Source organism: Vulpes lagopus, chromosome 20 (genome assembly GCF_018345385.1).
Source record: "Vulpes lagopus strain Blue_001 chromosome 20, ASM1834538v1, whole genome shotgun sequence".
Taxonomy (NCBI): Eukaryota; Metazoa; Chordata; class Mammalia; order Carnivora; family Canidae; genus Vulpes; species Vulpes lagopus.
In genome coordinates this window covers 682734-700829 of record NC_054843.1, presented here as the reverse complement: position 1 = coordinate 700829, position 18096 = coordinate 682734, and the positions used below count along the sequence as shown (strand labels likewise).

Below are 18096 nucleotides of genomic sequence, written 5' to 3'. Positions count from 1 at the left end.
CATATTTAGTGAACGTACCAGTGTGTTTGGCCGTTCGCAGATTGATGGAAATTTGGAGATTTACAGTTTTGGAGATTATGAATAAACTTGCTGTAAACTTTCTCATGCAGGCCTTTATGTGGATATCCATCCTCACTTTTCATAGGTAAATATGAGTGGGTTGTCCTAAACCAGGGGAAGTGTATGTTTGACTTTGTAAATCCTATCAAGATTTTTCCTGAGTTCCTGCCGCTTTGTATCCTTTAAGCAGCATGTAAGAGCACCTGTTGCTGTTGTAATGGCCAGTACTGGGTGTCAGTGTTTACAATTTTACCCTTTCTGGTGGGTTTGCAGTGGTATCTTGTACCTTTTTTTTTTGCATTTCCTGATGAGTAGTAATGTTGAACATTTTTCTTATGTTTATTTGCCAACTGTATGTCTTCTTGGTAGTGTCTGCTCAAATATTTTGCCCATTAAAATTTTTGTGCCATTGACTTCTGAGGGTTTGTTATATAATCTGGATACCAGTTATTTATCAGATACTTGTTTTCCAAATATTTTCTTCCAGAGTGTGGCTTAAATGTTTGTTCTCTTAAGCCTGTTTTTCAAAAAAGCAGGGATACTTAATCGATAAAGTAAAATTTGCCAGTTTTCTTTTACGGTTTGTGCTCATGTCCTGGCTGAGAATTCTGTACCTTCCCCAAAGTTGTAAAAATTTCCTAAAAATTGTATAGTTTTAGGTTTTACATTTTGGCTTCTGATCCATCCCCCTTCCAATACATTTTGAGCTATTTTTTTTTTTAATACTGTGCAGGATTTGGGTACAGTTTCTCTCCCCCAGGTATGTACATTCTTTCAGCCTTGTTTGTTTAAAGACCATTATTTTCCCCATTGATTATCTCTGCTCCCTCATAAGTCAGCCACATATGGTGGTTCTATTTCTGGACTCTATTCTGTTTCATTGCTCTCTCTGCCTTCCCTTTTGCCAGAACTGCAGTATTTTGGCTACTGCAGCTTTAGAGGAAGCCTAGAGATCAGGTAGGATGGGTTCTTCAGCATTGGTCTTCTTTTTAAAAATTGTTTTCTTATTCTGATTCCTTTGTCTTTCTATATAAATTTCAGGATCAGCTTGTCAATTTCTATGATAAGGACTTGTGGGATTTTGATTGGAATTGTGTTGGATCTATATAGCTCAATATGGGGGTGATTGGCATATTTTATTTTATTTTAATTGAAACAAAATTCATATAACATATACCATTTTAAGTGTAAAATTCAGTGGCTTTTAATATGTTCACTACTTGTGCAACTATCACCACTGTCTAATTCCAGAACACTTTTATCACCCTTAAAGGAAGCCACATATCCATTAGCTGTGTCTTTTTATTTCTCCCTCTGCCCATTCCCTGGCAACCAGTAATCTGCTTTCTTTCCTGTGTATTTGCCTATTCTGGACGTTTCATATAAATTGAATCATATGTTACTTTTTGTGTGTCTGGCTTCTTCTTCCACTTAGCATAACATTCTAAAGGCCCACCTATGCCGTACCACATGAGTATTTGACTTCTTTTTGTGGCTAAATAATATTCCATTGTGTGGATATGCCACATTTTGTTTATCCATTCATCAAGTGATAGGCACTTAGGTTGTTTCCCCTTCTTGGCTGTTATGAATATTCATATATAAGTTTTTTTGTGTGTGAATATGTTTTTAAATTTATGTTGGGTTTATACCTAGGAGCGAAATTATGGGATCACATGGTGATTCTGTGTTTAGCTTTTTGAGGAAATGCCAAACTATTTTCCAAAGTGGCTACACCATTTTACATTCCCACCAGCAATGTTTAGGTGCTGAAATGTCTATCATTTGCTGTTTTCTGATTTTTTTGGTTAGAGCCATTCTAGTGGGTGGGAAGTGGTATCTCATTGTAGTGTTGATTGGCATGTCTCTAATGACTGATGATGTGAAACACCTGTTCTTGTATTGGCCACTTGTGTATCTTCTTTGGGGATATATCTATTCAAATTTTTTGTCTGCTTTTTAATTGGGATTATTTTTATTGTTGAATAGGAAGGAATCTTCATGTATCCTGGATACCAGACCGTTAGATATATAATTGATATAAATTTTCTCCCATTCTTTGTATTGTCTTTTCACTTTCTTGGCACTATGCTTTGATACACAGAAGTTTTCAGTTTTTATGAACTCCGATTTATCTGTGTTTTCCTTGGTTATTTGTCTTTAAGAGCTGTTGTGAAATCCAATGTTACGAAGCTTTCCCCTATGTTTTCTTCTAAGAGCTTTATAATTTTAGCTCTTACATTTAGGCCTCTGATCCATTTTGAGTTAGTTTTTGTATATGGTGTGAATCCCGGGTCCAAATTCATTCACTTGCATGTGGATATCTACCAGTCTCAGGGCCAGGTGCTGAAAAAAATCAGTTCTTTACTCGTTGCATGGTCTTAGCATCCCAGTCAAGAGTCATTTGACCATAGATGTATGGGTTTATTTCTGAAATCTCAAATCTAATCCATCATCTATATATATCTTTTTGCTAGTACCACACGGTCTTGAGTCCTATAGATTTATAGTAGGTTTTGAAATTGGCAAGTGTGAGTCCTTCAACTTTGTTCTTTTTTTTCAAGACTGTTGGCATTTTTTTTTTTTTTGCAAATCCATATGAATTTTAGGATCAGCTTGCCCATTTCTATAAAAGAAGGCAGATAGAAATTTGGCAATGATTGCATTGTTACAAATATGAAGTGTTTCAGTCCAAGAACACAGGATATCTTTACATTTATTTAGGTCTTCCATCATTTCTTTCAGTGCTTTGTAGTTTTCACAGTACGTCTTGCATTTCTGTTAAACTTACTCTGAAACATTTTATTATTTCCCATGCTATTGTTAATGTAATTGTTTTCTTAATTTCATTTTGAATGTTTTTGCTAATGTATATAAATATAACTGATATTTGTATATTGATCTTGTATCTTGCAACATTACTGAATTTATTAGCTCTTTTCTTTAAAAAAAAAAACTTCATTTTTTTTTTTTTACTTCTTTTATTGCATTTACTTAGTATTTCCAGTGTGATGCTGGTTAGAGGTGGTAAGAATGGACATCCTCGCCTTATTTCTGATCCTGGGGGGAAAGCACTCAGTTTCTCACCATGAATTTTGCTGATAGCTATAGATATTTCATAGGTGTCTTCAGTCAGGTTAAGGAATTTGCGGAGAATTTTTATCATGAATGCCTTTGAATTTTGTCAGATGCATTTCTACATCTATTGAAATAATGTTTTTTTTTCATTTTTAATCTATAAAAATGGTTAAATTACATTGGTTAAATTTTGAATGTTGAACCAACATTGCTGGGTTAAGTCCTGCTTAGTTACGCTGTATTATAGAAAGGGGATTTTGTTCAGGACTTTTGCATGTATATTCATGAGGGATTTTGGTCTGTAGTTTTCTTTCCTTGAAATGCTTTATGTGGTTTTGCTGTTAAGGTAGTTTTGACCTCATAAAATGAGTGAAGGAGTTTTCCCTCCCTTTTTTATTTTCAGGGGGTGTTTGTGTGAAATTGCTATTCTTTCTTAATTGTTTATTAGAATTTTTCATTAAAGCCATTTGAGCATAGTTTGTTGGGGAGTTTTAAACCGTGAATTCAATTTCTGCAATTGAAGACTCATTTCCTTATATAGATCCAAGTTACTGTTTGATACCATAATCCTTCTACTGGAAGAGCTCTTTTTAGCATTTCATGTTGTTTATCTTGTCAGATATTATTTCTGCCACATTTTAGTCTTCTTCAAAAACCCCAGTTTACATCGTATCAGACTTTCTTACCCTACACTTCCTGTTACCTCTTTTCCATATTCACCATCCTTCTATGGCTTTTGTTGTAATTCACAGCACTTGTCCAGAATGCTGCACAAAGACAAGGAGATATAAACAATGAAAGAGAAGATAGGAGACGTGAACAGAGATCGCCAAGACATAACAGAATTCATTGGTGTTCCAGAAAGAAAGGAGAGAGGAACGGGGTTGAAGTAGTATTTGAAGAGATAATGACTAGCAGTTTTCCAGAACTGATGAAAGCCACTACTCTACAGTTTCAGAAACCCTTTATAGATACCAATTAGGTAAAATGGAGAGAGATCCGTCCGTGTCCAAATATGGCAGGCTCTAGAATACTAAAGATAAAAGATCTTAAGAGAGAAAAAGACATTGTTGAAAGAAGAGGTGGTAAGGCCGTCAGACGACTTTTAACTGTACCAACAGAGACAGGACGACCTTGTCCCGTCTTCGTGTGGTGGGAGAAAAATCATCCAGCATCCTGAATCTTTTAGGAGCAAGGTTAAAATAAACGCATTTGCATACAAACAAAAGCTGGGATAACTTGGTACCTATAGGCCCTCATTAAAGGCATTTCTAAAGGTTCTATTTTAGAAGGAAAGAAAGTTGTCTCATATAAAAGGTTTGAGATTTAAGAAGAAATTAAAAACCGAGAAAGTTGTATGCATGTGCATATTAAATGTTTAAAGCCATAAAGCAGATGTCTTCCAGGGTTAACAAAGAGTGGTAGGACTAAAATACATGGTGTCAGAGGGGAGGGAGTAGAACTAGCGGGTTTTAAGGTCCTTGGGTTGCTTGGGTGGATGTGAGGATGTCAGACTTTGATAAGTTTAGGGACTCACGATTATATTTCTAGGGTAAAAAGTAAAAAGAAAAAAACATGTATAAATCAGTGGAAGGAGAAATCTAAAAGAGGACTCAAAAGGAGATTTAAAAGGAAAACAGGAAACACAACATAAAATGGTACATAAATCCAGATATATCAGAAGTTTCTATGAATATTGATCTAGACCCTTAAAAAAGTTCCACTGAAGGAATTTTCACTCCGAACTACGTTGTCTCTTCGCATTCTATGTCGCTGTGTTGCCCTGTTGAAATTTTAGAGCTCCATCTGGATTTTCTAGACTTAATGAGATACTGTTCATTGGTCCTCTGCATTCATTCCTTTTAGAACTGAACTTCAGGACTCTTATTATTATCTTTGCACTGTCTCTCTTTTTCCTTTCACTCTGTATTCTGGAAAGTTCCCTGGCTTCATTTTCTAACTTTGCTCTTAAGCTGTGTTCATCTACGTTTTAGGTGATTTTAGGTTTTTGACAGTATTTTTCTCTCAAGGTGTCTGCTTGTTTCTCCGTTAAGTGTGGACTATGGTGTCCATTACCTTGGACCTATAAACTAATGCCTATTGTTTGCTTTAGGATTTCTCAGATGACCATTCTGATACTATTTTTTTTAATTTTTATTTATTTATGATAGTCACACAGAGAGAGAGAGAGAGAGAGAGAGAGAGGCAGAGACACAGGCAGAGGGAGAAGCAGGCTCCATGCCGGGAGCCCGACGTGGGATTCGATCCCGGGTCTCCAGGATCGCGCCCCGGGCCAAAGGCAGGCGCTAAACCGCTGCGCCACCCAGGGATCCCTTCTGATACTATTTGATGTCTCTCTTTCATCCCATCAGTTTTCTCCCAATATTGTTTCTTTGTTGGTGGGTAAGGTTTGTGTTTTGAGAATGCCTGTCTCTGGTGACTGCGGTGGGAAGCTGGGGGTGTGCAGCCACGTGTGCTTTGCTGTGATGGCTCGTCCCGTGGGGCTGTGAGCCTTTCGTGTTGTGAGGGATGCAGTGACTGCCCGCGGAGCCACACTGTCCCTCTTCTCTGTCAGCACCCCTGGAGCAGACTCTACTGCCCACTGGGGACATTACTCCTGAGAGCACCTCCAGGCTCCTGCTTGCAGATCGGATCTGGGTTCTCTTTGACTTCTCCATGGAACTCTGCGGAGCTCCTGACTTTGCCGACAGAAGCTCGCGTTTGTTCTCCGGCTGCTTTGTAATTCTCTTTCCATAGATGTCACCCGTCCATGCTCTCTCTGTATTGTTTTCTGTTGCTGTGTAACAACACATTAACCCACAGCTGAGTGGCTTAAAACAACAAATATGTGTTATCCCTTAGTTTTTGTGGGTCAGGAACTTCGGAGTGGCCCAGCTGGACGTAGCCCTGTGGATCCATCTCCACGTCATCCTACACCAGACTGTCACACACCTTCAAAGCATTAGCATCAACCTAGGCTCTTCCGTGTCTTAGTTTTTGAGCACCGTGTCCCATCCGGAGCATCGTCTTTTCTTTTGCTATAGGCTTTTGTCTAGTTAATTTTTTTTTTTTTAAACCGGTGTGTGTCCAATTGCTTTAGTGCTTGCTTGCTTTTTGTCGAGTTTGACACATATTTCCAAGTTTCCCAGTGGGGTCACTCTTGGGCGGACTGAGCTGCAAAGGCGTCTAAATCCGCCCTCCCCTAACCAGCTGCTTAGCCGACAACACGGCACAGACAGCAGGAGGGTTTCTGTTACCGAAGTGGATTTTGAGGAGCTGAGGTTTGGCAGTTCCTGCCAATGAGGGAAATCACATTTCCCTATTTCTGGTTGAAGTGACAAAGTAGGTGATAGTTTATTTGTTTGACATTCATTCAGCTCAGTGATCACAGACCGGGCGCCGTGGGAGGCCCTGGGCCCCGGGACTCTGACGCGGCTCCTTTGGTGCCGAAGCGCAGGGACAGGGGACGGGACCCGCACTGCCGCGCCCCTGCCGCTGGAGCTGCCCTGTGGGGGAGCCGTCCAAGAGCCTGTCCTTATCTCGTCATGCTGGCCCTTCCTCCCTCCCTCCCTCCCTCCCCTGTGCTCTCTGCCTAGACCACTCAGAGGATAGCTGGGTAGAAGGGGTGAGGCGTTCCCTGCGGAGCATCCCGGCGAGTGGCTGTCGCAGAAGAGGAATGAAGGGCAGGGGTGCTCCTGCTCAGCCCCGTGGGGACGGCCCCCCGCCCGGCGTCCCGCCTTGGCTCTGCTGGACCTCGGGCGTGTGGTCTGCTTCACGTCTGCCCTGGGTCACTCGCTCTGCGCGCCCCGGACACGCTGTCCAGCCCAACTGCCCGTCTCTCACCCCCGCGGCTCCTCGTCGGGCGTCCGTCCTGCCCTGCTGCTGCGCCCCGGGAGGCCTTAGTCTGGTCACTGTTCGCCTCGGTTGGGCCCTGCCTTACTCGGGGTTTGCTCGCAGATGGCAGGCTGGCCCCGGTGTGCGTTCAGCCAACTAGTTTAGCTTCAAATTACGTAACGGTTTTCATTATTGCAGTAGCCGCGGGAAAAGAGCTTTATTACTGGGAACGTGGAACTCTACGGGGGAGCGTCCTGCCCTGTATCGCACTGCAGGAGCGGTTCCTGTCGGGCAGACTCATGACTGCGACGAGCGGCACAGGCCAGGTGCTGCCCACCGTTACCTCCTGTGTCTCCGAGGGCTCTTCTGACCTTGCTGTTTTAGTTCCTTTGCTGCCGTCATGAAGCCCCTCTCAGACACCCAGCTCCGGGGAGGGGGCGGGGCGCTCGTAGAGCATCTGGTGGACGTGCGTGCGCCCTGGCAGGTGAAGAGCCCTGGAGAGTCCCCTGGGAGGGCGCGGGCACACGGGGGGCCATGGGGCCGGCCACCTTAAAGGTGTTTTCATGCTTTTAATTTAAACAAAATTACAGAATGCAGAAGTAAGCTGTAACGTGCTCGTTTGCGTTTGCCACATTCTGGCGAGGGAGAGGGGGGTGTCATAGTTCGGGGTTTGCTAAGTGATAATTACTAGTGTGGAGGCAGATGTGAGCTTCCCGGGGGCTGGATGGGGCCGCACGGAGACGCTGTGCTCCGGGAGGGAGGAGGGGTGCGCTTTGCGCCCCAGAGGCTTGGCACTGCCTGGGTTGGATGGGGGGGCCCAGGGTGGGCTGGGCGGCGAGTGCACCCCCTGCTCCCCGAGACACAGCCTGCCCGCCCGCGCATCGTGTCCCCCCAGGGGCGTGCGCCCTGCACGGGGAGCCGCCAGGAGAGCGCGGCCCGGGAGCTGCGGGGACCCAGGAGCAGCGCTGACCTTCCAGGGCTTCCGGGCAGGCGGGACTTGGGGGGGCTAGGCCTTCCCCCTGCCTCGCGCCCGCCTTGACGGTGGGGGGGGCAGCCTTGAGGCCCTTCGGGGGAGACGTGCTCTGGAGGGCGGCCGCCTCCCCCGCCCGGGGTGTGGGCAGGAGCCCCCCGCCTGGTGCTGAGCGGGTGAGCCTGCCTGGGGGGGTCTGAATGGGGCCCCTGCACCGACGCCACGTGACGGCGACAGCTTGCTGAGCCCCGAGAGCCGTGGCCCTGGGGGCTCTGCGAGTGACCGGCACCCCGGGAAGACCCTCGCCTGCGGCCGGGCCGCTGTCCCCTCAGGAGCACTCCGCACTCCGCACTCCGAGGGAAGCTGCGAGCCTCTCCGGGGCCTCCCGGGCCTCCCGGGCCAGCTCTCCCCGCCCTTCCGCCCCCCTCCGTGGGCGCCTTCCCCTGTGGGCCGGGCAGCGGGGCACTGGCCGGGTCTGGGCCGCCCGGACTGAGGCTGGCGGCGAACGCCGAGAACACGCAGGCAGAGCGGCTCAGGCGGCCTGAAGGTTGCCGTTGGCCTGGCCAGGCCCCTCAGTGGGTCCGGGCTCCCGCCGTCTCCTGGGTGACCTTGACCTTGACCCGCTCCTCCCAGCGCCTGGAGCGGCTTTGGCTTCCCAGAGGGGCGGCCTTGGCGCCGGCAGGGGCTGCAGTGAGGCTTCAGGGAGCAGCTAGAGCTGCCTCTTGTCCTCTTCTAGGATATTCCTTTTTAAAGAAAAATTAAGAGAAACACTGTACAAATTTTATGTGATTTTGTGAGTTGATGAGCATTAGAGATTTAGACAAATTTCCAGATGCCGCTGAAAGTGTGCGTGCTTGGCATCTTGTTGCAAACGAGACAGGAGCACGTGTGGAGATGCCTGTGTGTCCCTGCGTGCACCTGCACACAGGCTTGCACACGCGTGCACGCACATGCACTTCTCCCCCGCCCCCCCGCCCCCCCAGCCTGACCCAGACCGGCCCTAGCCCTGGAGATCTCCCTGCCCCTGGGGCGGCCCGGGCCTCTCGTAGCTAGTTCGCCATCTTCCAGCCTAAGTCTGACGCCAGCTTATTTTTGCTGGGGTCTGGGATCGCGCTCGGCACTCAGTCCTGCTTGGAGCGGAGCTGTCGTCGACTTGGAGGTGACGGCGCGTTAGGGGTGGGGGAAAGCAGGGTGCCTGTCTGAGGTGGAGCAGTATGAGCTGGTGCCCACGGGGGCCAGGTGTGTGCGTGCTGTGCTGACCGCCCCCGGGGGCTGGGGGGCCAGGCCGGGGCTCTGAAGGCCTTTCCAGAGGCGTCAGTGCAGCCTCAGGCCAACGCAGGCTTCTGGCTGCTTGAAAGGAGGTAGTGATGCGATCAGAATTTTTTGTTGCAGAAAAATTATGTTTCTGAAATGAAGTTGGTGGAAACAACAACTAAAAAGAGGAGGACAGGGCAGCCCGGGTGGCTCAGCGGTTTAGCACCACCTCCCACCCAGGGCCTGATCCTGGAGTCCTGGGATCGAGTCCTGCATCGGGCTCCTTGCGTGGAGCCTGCTTCTCCCTCCTCCTGTGTCTCTGCCTCTCTCTGTGTCTCTCATGAATAAATAAATAAAATCTTTAAAAAAAATAAAAAATAAAAAGAGGGAGGACAAGACAAATAAATAGGACGATGCTGAGGTGATGCCAAGCAAGCAACTGCACTGAAGAGCTGTGGCCACAGTGTCCCAGCCAGAGGACAGACCGGGGCTGTCACCCTGCAGCCTCTGACGATGCACCGGGCTCATGGAAAGTTTTTTATTTCTTTTTTTTTTCATGGAAAGTTTTCTGATGCCACTCCTTGGTGGTCTGCTGTCCAGAGCCGTCGGGGCTCCTGCCTCCAGGCTGCTCCCTGGTGGGCTGGGGGTGCTCCTTGCCGCCAACTGAGGCACAGCTTCAGCCTTGCATCGTGGGGACTTCATGGGGACCACTGACCTTCTCCAAAGTAACCAGGAACGACCCCAACAGAGTCAGAGAAAAAGTAGAAGAAGTAAATAATTCATGCCGAATAAGGGCCAGCCATTCTGTTCCTTCACGTCACCGGTGGGGAGGAAACTCCGATGATGTCCGCCGTGTCGGCGCTCGAGGGAGACTGCCCGGGAGTAGCTAAGAGCGGCGGTGAGCGGTGTTGGGTGCAGGTTATTACGCCTTTCACACCTGGGAACGCCCCGGCGCCGTTCCCCGGATCTACCCCCACCTCGTGCGGCATCGCCTGTGGCCTCGCAGCCGGGCTGGAGGGGACCACACGGCGAGAGCCACTGAATCGCTGTGCGGCCAGACCCGGAGCCACCGACAGGCTTGAGCTGGCCTGTGCTCATCACGGTGCGACTCTTCTCCTTCTCAGAAACCAGGGACAGGGACCGGATACCCCTCCCCACACCTCGGACCCGTCTGTTGAAGCCCTGCCCTGCTGTGTGGCCGTGTCTGGCCGTGGCACCTGCATAGAGATAGTTACGGCTGCGTGGGGTCCTGAGGGTGTGGCCTGGTAAGAACGGGGGACACCACTGCTCTCTCGTCCCGCGCGTGAGGGCCCAGGCGGGAGGCAGCGTCTGCAGGCCCGGACCAGGGCCCCGCACCGACTGTGGGCACTCTGGCCTCAGGCTTCCAGGCTCCAGAATGGGGAGAAATCAGGACCTGCCCACTGAGCCGCCCGCCCGTGCTGCTTTGGGGTGGCCGCCTGGGCAGGCCGAGGTTTGGCCTGTCTGCATCCAGGCCCAGCAGGTGCCAACCCGTGTCCCAGTCACGTGTTGGCCACTGAACGGGCCGGAGGGGAGGCTGGCTTCTTGTCGACCTGGACGGGGCGTGTTGCCAGGCCTCTGTGCCACTTGGAGGCTTCTTGCCCTTTGGGCCTCCCCCCCCAACCCGTGGATCACTAACAGCTGCTTCTTTGTTGTTTTAAACCCAAGGGGAAGGACAACGCATAATTCACGAGAACAACTAAAACGCAGTGTCCCCGCGTGTCCGGCGCCGCGCCCCTCCCTCCTCCCTGCACGCCCATCGTCCCCCGTCCCGCCATCCCGACGCGCGCTCGCCCCGACCTAACGCTCCCTTTGGATCCTGGCAGCAGCTCCGAGGGGGCCGCTTCCCCTTTTCTTTATCGAGGTGTGATTCACGCCGCCCGAGAGAAGCCATTTCAAAACGCACAGCCCGGGGGTGCCGAGCGCGTTCCCGGGGCTGCGTGGCCGCCGCGTCTGGCGTCTCTCGCTCAGCACGTTTCTGGGTTTGGCGTAGCGCGGCCGCCGCAGAACCCCGTCCCTTGCCGTGGCGGGACGCTCTGCTGTGAGGGCGCCGTGCGGATCGCGCGTTCCTCTCGTGGTGGACGCGACGGCTTCTGTCCCCGCGGCCTGTCGGCGCCAACAGCGCAGCCAAGCTCCGTTTGGCCTGTCCGTTTGGCTCCGCTGCTTTGGGCCGACCCGAGGAGCGAACTGGGTCACGCGTGTCACCCGCCGAGGACTGGCTTCTGCGCTGCCCCGCGGCGCCTTCCGGGGGCTGCTCTTTTATCCACGTTTTAATAAACGAAGGGCCTGAGGCGGGGGGAGGTGGAGGGATATGCTGGGGTGACAGCGGGGTCTGCGCGGGTCCCCGTGAGGGGCGTTCGCCGGGTGTCCGCGTCACCCCAGCCAGGCCCCGGCGGGCGGAGCCGTGCAGAGGCGCGGGGACGGGGCCAGGGAGGGGAAAGCGTGCTCGGCCTGCTCCGGAGCTGCAGTGTGAGCAGCGGCTTAGCCCGGGGTCTTGGGGTGGCCTCTGGCAGTCTTGCTTTTAGCCTCTGCTGCCCCCCACACTGCCCGACCACGCCTGGACGTGCCAGCTTGCCGCCCGGGCTGCTCTCTGACAGTCGCCCCGGGAGCACCGTCTCCGCTCTCCAGGGAGACCCCAGGGCCGTGGGGACCCTCTGCGTGGGGCCTGCCCTGGCCCCGGTGGGGGCGGTTCCAGCAGCCTCCCCGGCTCCCGGCAGGCCTCCCCCCACTGTCTCCCCAGCACCGACTCTTCAAGGCGAGATCTCTGCCCCCCCGAGGGGCTCACTCGTGGGATATCGGTCCTGACGTGCTTTGCAGTCCCGGTAACTCGCTGCAGGCGCTCCAGCCGCGCGGTGAAAATCATTAGCGGGTTTCTTGTTACTTAGCATCAGACTGTGGGATGCAGTCGTGGTTTCTTAGGGTTGCAAAGCAGATGCATTCGCAGGGAGATTTATTCAAATTCCCAGTATATTATTATCACATTCCTGTGTGATAGTTTTCTGGCAATTCAACTTGATTTAGTGAAATGTATCTGTATGACTTTTTCTCGGGGGGAAGTTGTGGAGATTTAAATTTGTTTAGCAAAAGAAACATCGAAGACTGCTCGAAAGCGGTTTGCCGTACCCGCGGGAGAAGCTGGGGGTTCCTCCTCCTGCAGGCTGGCCGACGGGGCCGGGCGCCCACGCGTGCTCCTCTCGTGCCGCGCCTGCAGGCCCGCAGCTGCTCCACTGACCCGCCCGAGCTCCGGGTGAGCACGGCTCCGAAAGAGGCCGCGGGGGCTGTTCCCGAAGTTCAGGGTGGGTGTTCCCAGCAGCCGCGCTCCCGGCGTGGGAGATGTGAGCTGGGCCCAGCCGCCTTCCCGCCCTCCTCGCTGTCACCCTCGCCCACCGGGCGCCAGCTGCGGCCTCCTGGGACCACAGGTGCCACTGGCACCTTTCCCCCCGTGCTCCCACGTTTATTCTGGGATTTGAGGCTGGTGGAAGCGCGTCCCCGCCGCTGAGAGTGATGCAGAGCCCACACCTAGTGGGCGGGTGACAGCGCGGGCCGCGGTCAGAGGGGGCCGTGGGCTCTGACCGCCCGCCAGGGCATCCGGACGTCCCCGTGAGCAGGGCGGGCGGCCAGGCCCGGGGAGCCTCTGTCTTGACTCGTCCCCACCTCCCCGGGCAGCTGGAGTGTTCCCCCACGTGGCGGTTCAGTAACTTCCTAGAAGGCGAGGGGCGCCGGCCCCCTGGCTCCCTCCACCCCGCACGCGGTTCCCCCGCCGTGTCTTGCGGTTTCTCGGGGCTGCGTCCGAGGCTCTGGTAGTCTGCTCTCCTTTCTGTTCTGGCCCGCTGGCCCCGTGCCCCCCGGCCGCTCCCGCGAGCGACCGTCGTCTTCTCCGTCTGAGAGCACACGTCAGGCGACTGATGAGGCCTTTTGTGTGCATTTCTGAACATATGCTCTTCCCTCCTGGCGCGTTTTCGTGTTTTCCTCCTGTGGCAGGATATCGTCCTGGCTTTTGTGTCGCTTCCTCTCTGTTCGCTTCTGCCCGAAGAGGTCAGCTGTGTCTTTCCTGTGCTCCAAGGCGTGTGCACGAATTCTGTGAGGCCCCCGCGCCCCTCCGCTCCATCCTCTCTTAGGCCCTGGGACTGGCAGCTGGTGGCAGTTCGGTTGGGCTGGGCCTCACGTCTCTGTGGGAACCAGCATCCCGTCGGGTGCAGAGAGGAGGCTCTGGGGCCTCTGGGTCCTGCGTGGGTCCCCTTCTCCGCCCGCCGGCCGTGTGCTGCATCCGGGTCCCCCTGTCCCACTTCCACCCTGGAAGGACCTCGGAGGGGCCTCATGACACCCAGCCATCCGACTGTCTACGAGAGCTTTTGCAGAAGGGCCTTGTGCTTGAGGCCATGAGCAGTTTGTTCTCCGCATTTCTTTGCTCTACTTGCTGGAAATTTGGGAGACAGAAAGGAAAGTGGATGTGTTTGTGCCAGCACCCGGCCCTTACTGGTCCTCCTGTCTGCTTGAAATGCTTGTTCCTCCTCCTGGCCCAGCCAGGGATCTGCACCGCTGCCGGGGCCCGAAGGGCACCTTCCTCCTAGCACAGCTGCTCCTGTTGCCGTGAACCGGGCTTTGGATTTTGTACCATCAGGCTTTTCCCATCTTCTTGTCCAGTAGATGATGTATCTCGAGGCGAAGACAGTGGGCTCGTATCCCGCACAGGGCTCCACAGGAGACGTGGTTGGTGAATTCACTCAACTTCTATTTGGAGCACATGGTGGGTGTTCAGTAACGACGCAGAGGTTCTGGTTAACGTGAAGCTTAATTAGCAGCGTGGAGGGCGGCTGGAAGTCAGCGGCAGCTTTGAGCACTTGGAGAGCAGCATATTGCCCCGAACGAAGGGAGCCAGTGCCACCACCGGGAGAGGGTGGCCGTCCTGCCCACCACAGCCACAGCGGGTGCAGCGCCTTGGAGCCGAGTGGCAAGGAGAGGGAGAGGCCAGCACCTTAGTCATGTGGAAGGTTGTGGTCAGTCCACGAGGCTCCAGCCCCACAGAGTGTGGGCAGGGGCGGGAAGGGGACTGTGTGCAGCACAACTGCAGCTGTGGTAGGAACAGAGTGGGCTCAGGATAGAAGATGCTGGAAAGGTTTTGGAGGTGAGTCAGGAAGGGCGCGAGGCCGTGTGCTGCCAGCTGAGGTGGACGGGCTGTGTGCATGGCCCAGGGTCAGAAGTGATAGAGGGGCCGTCAGGAGTGGGGTGAACCCAGGTCCCCGTTCATTTCTTGGGTCATGTGACCATGTGAAATATTTTAGGTGACAAATGCAGTTAAATTCACTATGTCCATTTCCTCTGATAAACTATATTTGGATTTGGTTTTACATTTGAGGAAAAAATAGGACAGTCGTCTAGTAGGAGAGAGAGGTCATTATGTTTGATATATCAAATGGGCATAATTACCAAATAGCAGAGACTGGGCTTATTTGCCCCGGAAGGTCCCTTCCCTCCCATTCACTTGGCTTCCTGATAGGTTTGAACTCTTTAGACTAAGGAGAGGGTTTTCCTCTCAACATTACCATTAGTTTCCAAGTATTAGCTAAAGTAAGGCAGGTCCAGACCCCAGATACTGGAGCAATCAAGCCTTCCCCCTATGCCAAAATGACCGGATTCTTATATTTTCTTTGGAAAGTCTAACTTTTAAAAAACATATATATATATATTTTTAAAAATTATTCATGAGAGACACAGAGAGAGGCAGAGACATAGGCACAGGGAGAAGGAGGCTCCCTGCAAGGAGCCTGATGCAAGACCCGATCCCAGGACACCAGGGTCATGCTCTGAGCCAAAGGCAGATGCTCAACTGCTGAGCCCCCCAGGCGCCCCTGGGAAGCCTAACTTTCATGGAGGAGATCATATTTCCCCTCATATCCCTTTAGGATACACAGTCTTCCCGGTGAGTTTCTGCTTCTGACCCAGGAGAGGAAGGTAGTGGTGGTCGTTCACCCCAGACGCGCCTCTTGGACCTGCTGTGGTCCCTCACAGAGGTAGAGGTGTGCCTCACGGAGTTTCCAGGTGCTTCCCCTGCCCCCACACTCCTTGTCCAGGACCAGGTGTTTGAGGGCCAGAGCACGGGGCAGAACGCGGGTCAAGAGGGTTTAGATATGTGCAGGAGCACAAGTGTTTATTGTGGCAGAGCCTGTTGTGGGCCGTAAAATAAATGTAAAGGATTTTAGGTCCCATCAAGGCTGCTCTCTGTCCACGATGGAGTTAAATTAGAAATCACTAAGAGAGCTGGAAGATCCTCAAGTACCTGCAGACTGAATGACGTACTTTCAAATAACCCGTGGCCCAAGAAGAAAGTGAAACAGAAATGAGAACTATTTTGAAATGAATGAAAATGAAAGCGCAATATATCAAGTAACTGGGAAGCAGCTAGAGAATCACCTTAAGGAAAACTTGCAGCATTGAATACTTTATTAGCAAGGAGAGAGCTCTCGAATTCGTGATTTTAGTTTTCACCTTAAGGAGCCAGAAAAAGAAGATCATATTAAAGTAAACAGAATAAGGGCAGTAGTAGCAATCGGTGATTATAGACTAGAAACAGCAATTGAGGAAATGGGTGGAAGCAAATGGTGGTTATTTAAGAAAATCAATAAAAATTGGTAAACTTTTAACCAGATCAGATAGAGGAAAGAAATGGATCTACTATCACCAGCCCAATGCCAACACATTCATTAGCTTAAATGATATGTCTACACTCTTTGGAAGAAAAGAGTCAAAGCTAATTGAAGTAGAGCTTGATTGTCCCAATAAGTCTATATATATGTTTAAAAATTGAATTTGTATTGAAATCCTCCTTTTCTTGTCCAGGAAAAACTTCCAGACCCGAAAGCCTTTACTAGTGAGTTTTACCAGATATTTAAAGAATAAACGATCCCAATTCTATATAAACTCTTCCAGAAAGTTAAAAAGGAGGGAACAGGGGATCCCTGGGTGGCTCAGAGGTTTAGCACCTGCCTTCAGCCCAGGGCGTGATCCTGGAGACCCGGGATCGAGTCCCGCATCGGGCTCCCTGCATGGAGCCAGCTTCTCCCTCTGCCTGTGTCTCTGACTCTCTCTCTCTCTCTCTGTCTCTCATGAATAAATAATAAAATCTTAAAAAAAAAAAAAAGGAGGGAACACTTCCTGACTCAGCTTATGAGCCAGACATGATGAGCCCAGTAACAAAAACAAACAATGACACTAGAAGAAAACGGTAGACGAATATGCCTCGTGAATATAAGCAAAAACTTAGCAAGGTTTTAGCAAATCGAATACAAAGTATAGAAAAAGTAATTGGGATTTATCCCAGGAGTGCAGAGTATCTTGTACGTTCTAAAAATCAATAGTATGATTTACCGTATGAGCAGACTGAAAACAAAACACAGATCATCTCAATGTGCGCAGTAAAAGCAGCGGACAAAGTCCCACACCTGACCAGATAAAGCCTTTCCGGGCCCCAGGACTAGAAGGGAGCCCCTCAGCGGAGAATCCTACAGCTAACACCGCAGTAATAATGGTAAAGAAGTGAACGTGTTCCCCTGCAACCAGGAAGATGCCAAGGAAACATACTCTCATATTTTCCAGGAGGTTCTGTTAGGTTCAATAAAATTAGAGGCATTGAAACCGCAAAGGAAGAAGTAAGACTGTCTTACTGTCTTCTCCATCAGCATGTTTGCCTGTGAAGAACGCCCCACTGGAATCCACATAAGGAAGCTAGGACAGGTGTGTTTAGCAAGGTTGCAGGATGCAAAGCTGCAAAGCTGCACCTGGTGGCTCAGCGGTTTGCGCCGCCTTCAGCCCGGGGCGTGATCCTGGAGACCCGGGATCGAGTCCCACGTCGGGCTCCCTGCATGGAACCTGCTTCTCCCTCTGCCTGTGTCTCTGCCTCTCTCTCTCTCTCTCTCTCTCTCAATAAATAAATAAAATCTTAAAAAAAAAGCTACAAATATCTATTGTATTTTTCTATACTAGCAACAAATAATTAGAAATCGAAAAAAAATATTCTCAGTTGCAAAACATTGCTGAGAGGAAGTATTGAAGACACAGATAAGTGGAGAATAAACCTGTTTACGGTTCCAAGGCTCAATACGGTTAAGATGTTAATTCTCATCGGGTTTATCCATAGGTTCAGTGGACTCTCAGAAGTCTAGCAGGGGTTTTGGTAGAAATTTGACAACTAGCACTATTGATTTCGGGACTTCTTGCAAGCCATAGTCATCGAGACAGTGTGATGTTGGCGTTTAGACAGCAAGTAGAAGAATGGATCGGAATAGACAGTCCGGAAATAGACTTACACATATATAGTCAGATAATTTTCAACAACAGGGCCAAGGCAATTTAGTGGGGAAAGGGACACTTTTGTCAAAAATGGTGCTGGAATAATTGTACATTCAGATGCGAAAAAGAAAAAAAGATCAACTTTGATCCATATCTACCATCATATATAAAATTTTTTCCATATCTACCATCATATATAAAATTTTTTCCATATCTACCATCATATATAAAATTAAAGGAAATCAGAAATCTAAAACTCAAAATTACTAAACATCAAGAAGAAAGCATGAAATATTCTTTGGTGACCTTGCATTAGGCAGAAGTTTTCTTAATTATGTCAAAAGAAGCATTATCCACGGATGACGAAACTTCTAAATTGTATTTCATTAAATGTAAAATCTTCAAAATTATCTGCTCTCCGAAAGACATTGTTAAGGGAATGGAAAGAAAAGCCACAGAGTGAGAGAAAACATTTGCAAATCTAGAGCAGTCAGAAGTACGAGGAACTCCTAAAGTGCGCTACTAAGGACACCAACAACGTAGTTAAAAATGACCGAGAGGGCAGCTCAGCGGCTTGGTGCCGCCTGGAGACCCGG

At 50.2% G+C, this 18096-nt stretch overlaps 2 protein-coding genes across 9 annotated transcripts in view; one reads left to right on the top strand and one right to left on the bottom strand.

The window, feature by feature from the left end:
• The window catches only part of PCBP3 (poly(rC) binding protein 3), a 245684-nt gene that overhangs the window by 99381 nt on the left and 128207 nt on the right, over positions 1-18096 (top strand). The gene's annotated exons all lie outside the window — the stretch shown is intronic.
• Positions 2970-17053, bottom strand: LOC121479267 (collagen alpha-1(I) chain-like). The gene is made up of 2 exons (XM_041734741.1): positions 6982-17053; positions 2970-6644 (listed from the first exon to the last, which is right to left on the bottom strand). The coding sequence occupies exon 1, from the start codon at positions 13531-13533 to the stop codon at positions 12292-12294; it is 1242 nt and encodes a 413-aa protein (XP_041590675.1). The 5' UTR covers positions 13534-17053; the 3' UTR covers positions 2970-6644; positions 6982-12291.

Excerpts from the sequence above, each read along its gene's own strand:
- LOC121479267 (XM_041734741.1), bottom strand. The coding sequence starts at position 13,533 with ATGAGGCCCCTCCGAGGTCCTTCCAGGGTGGAAGTGGGACAGGGGGAC.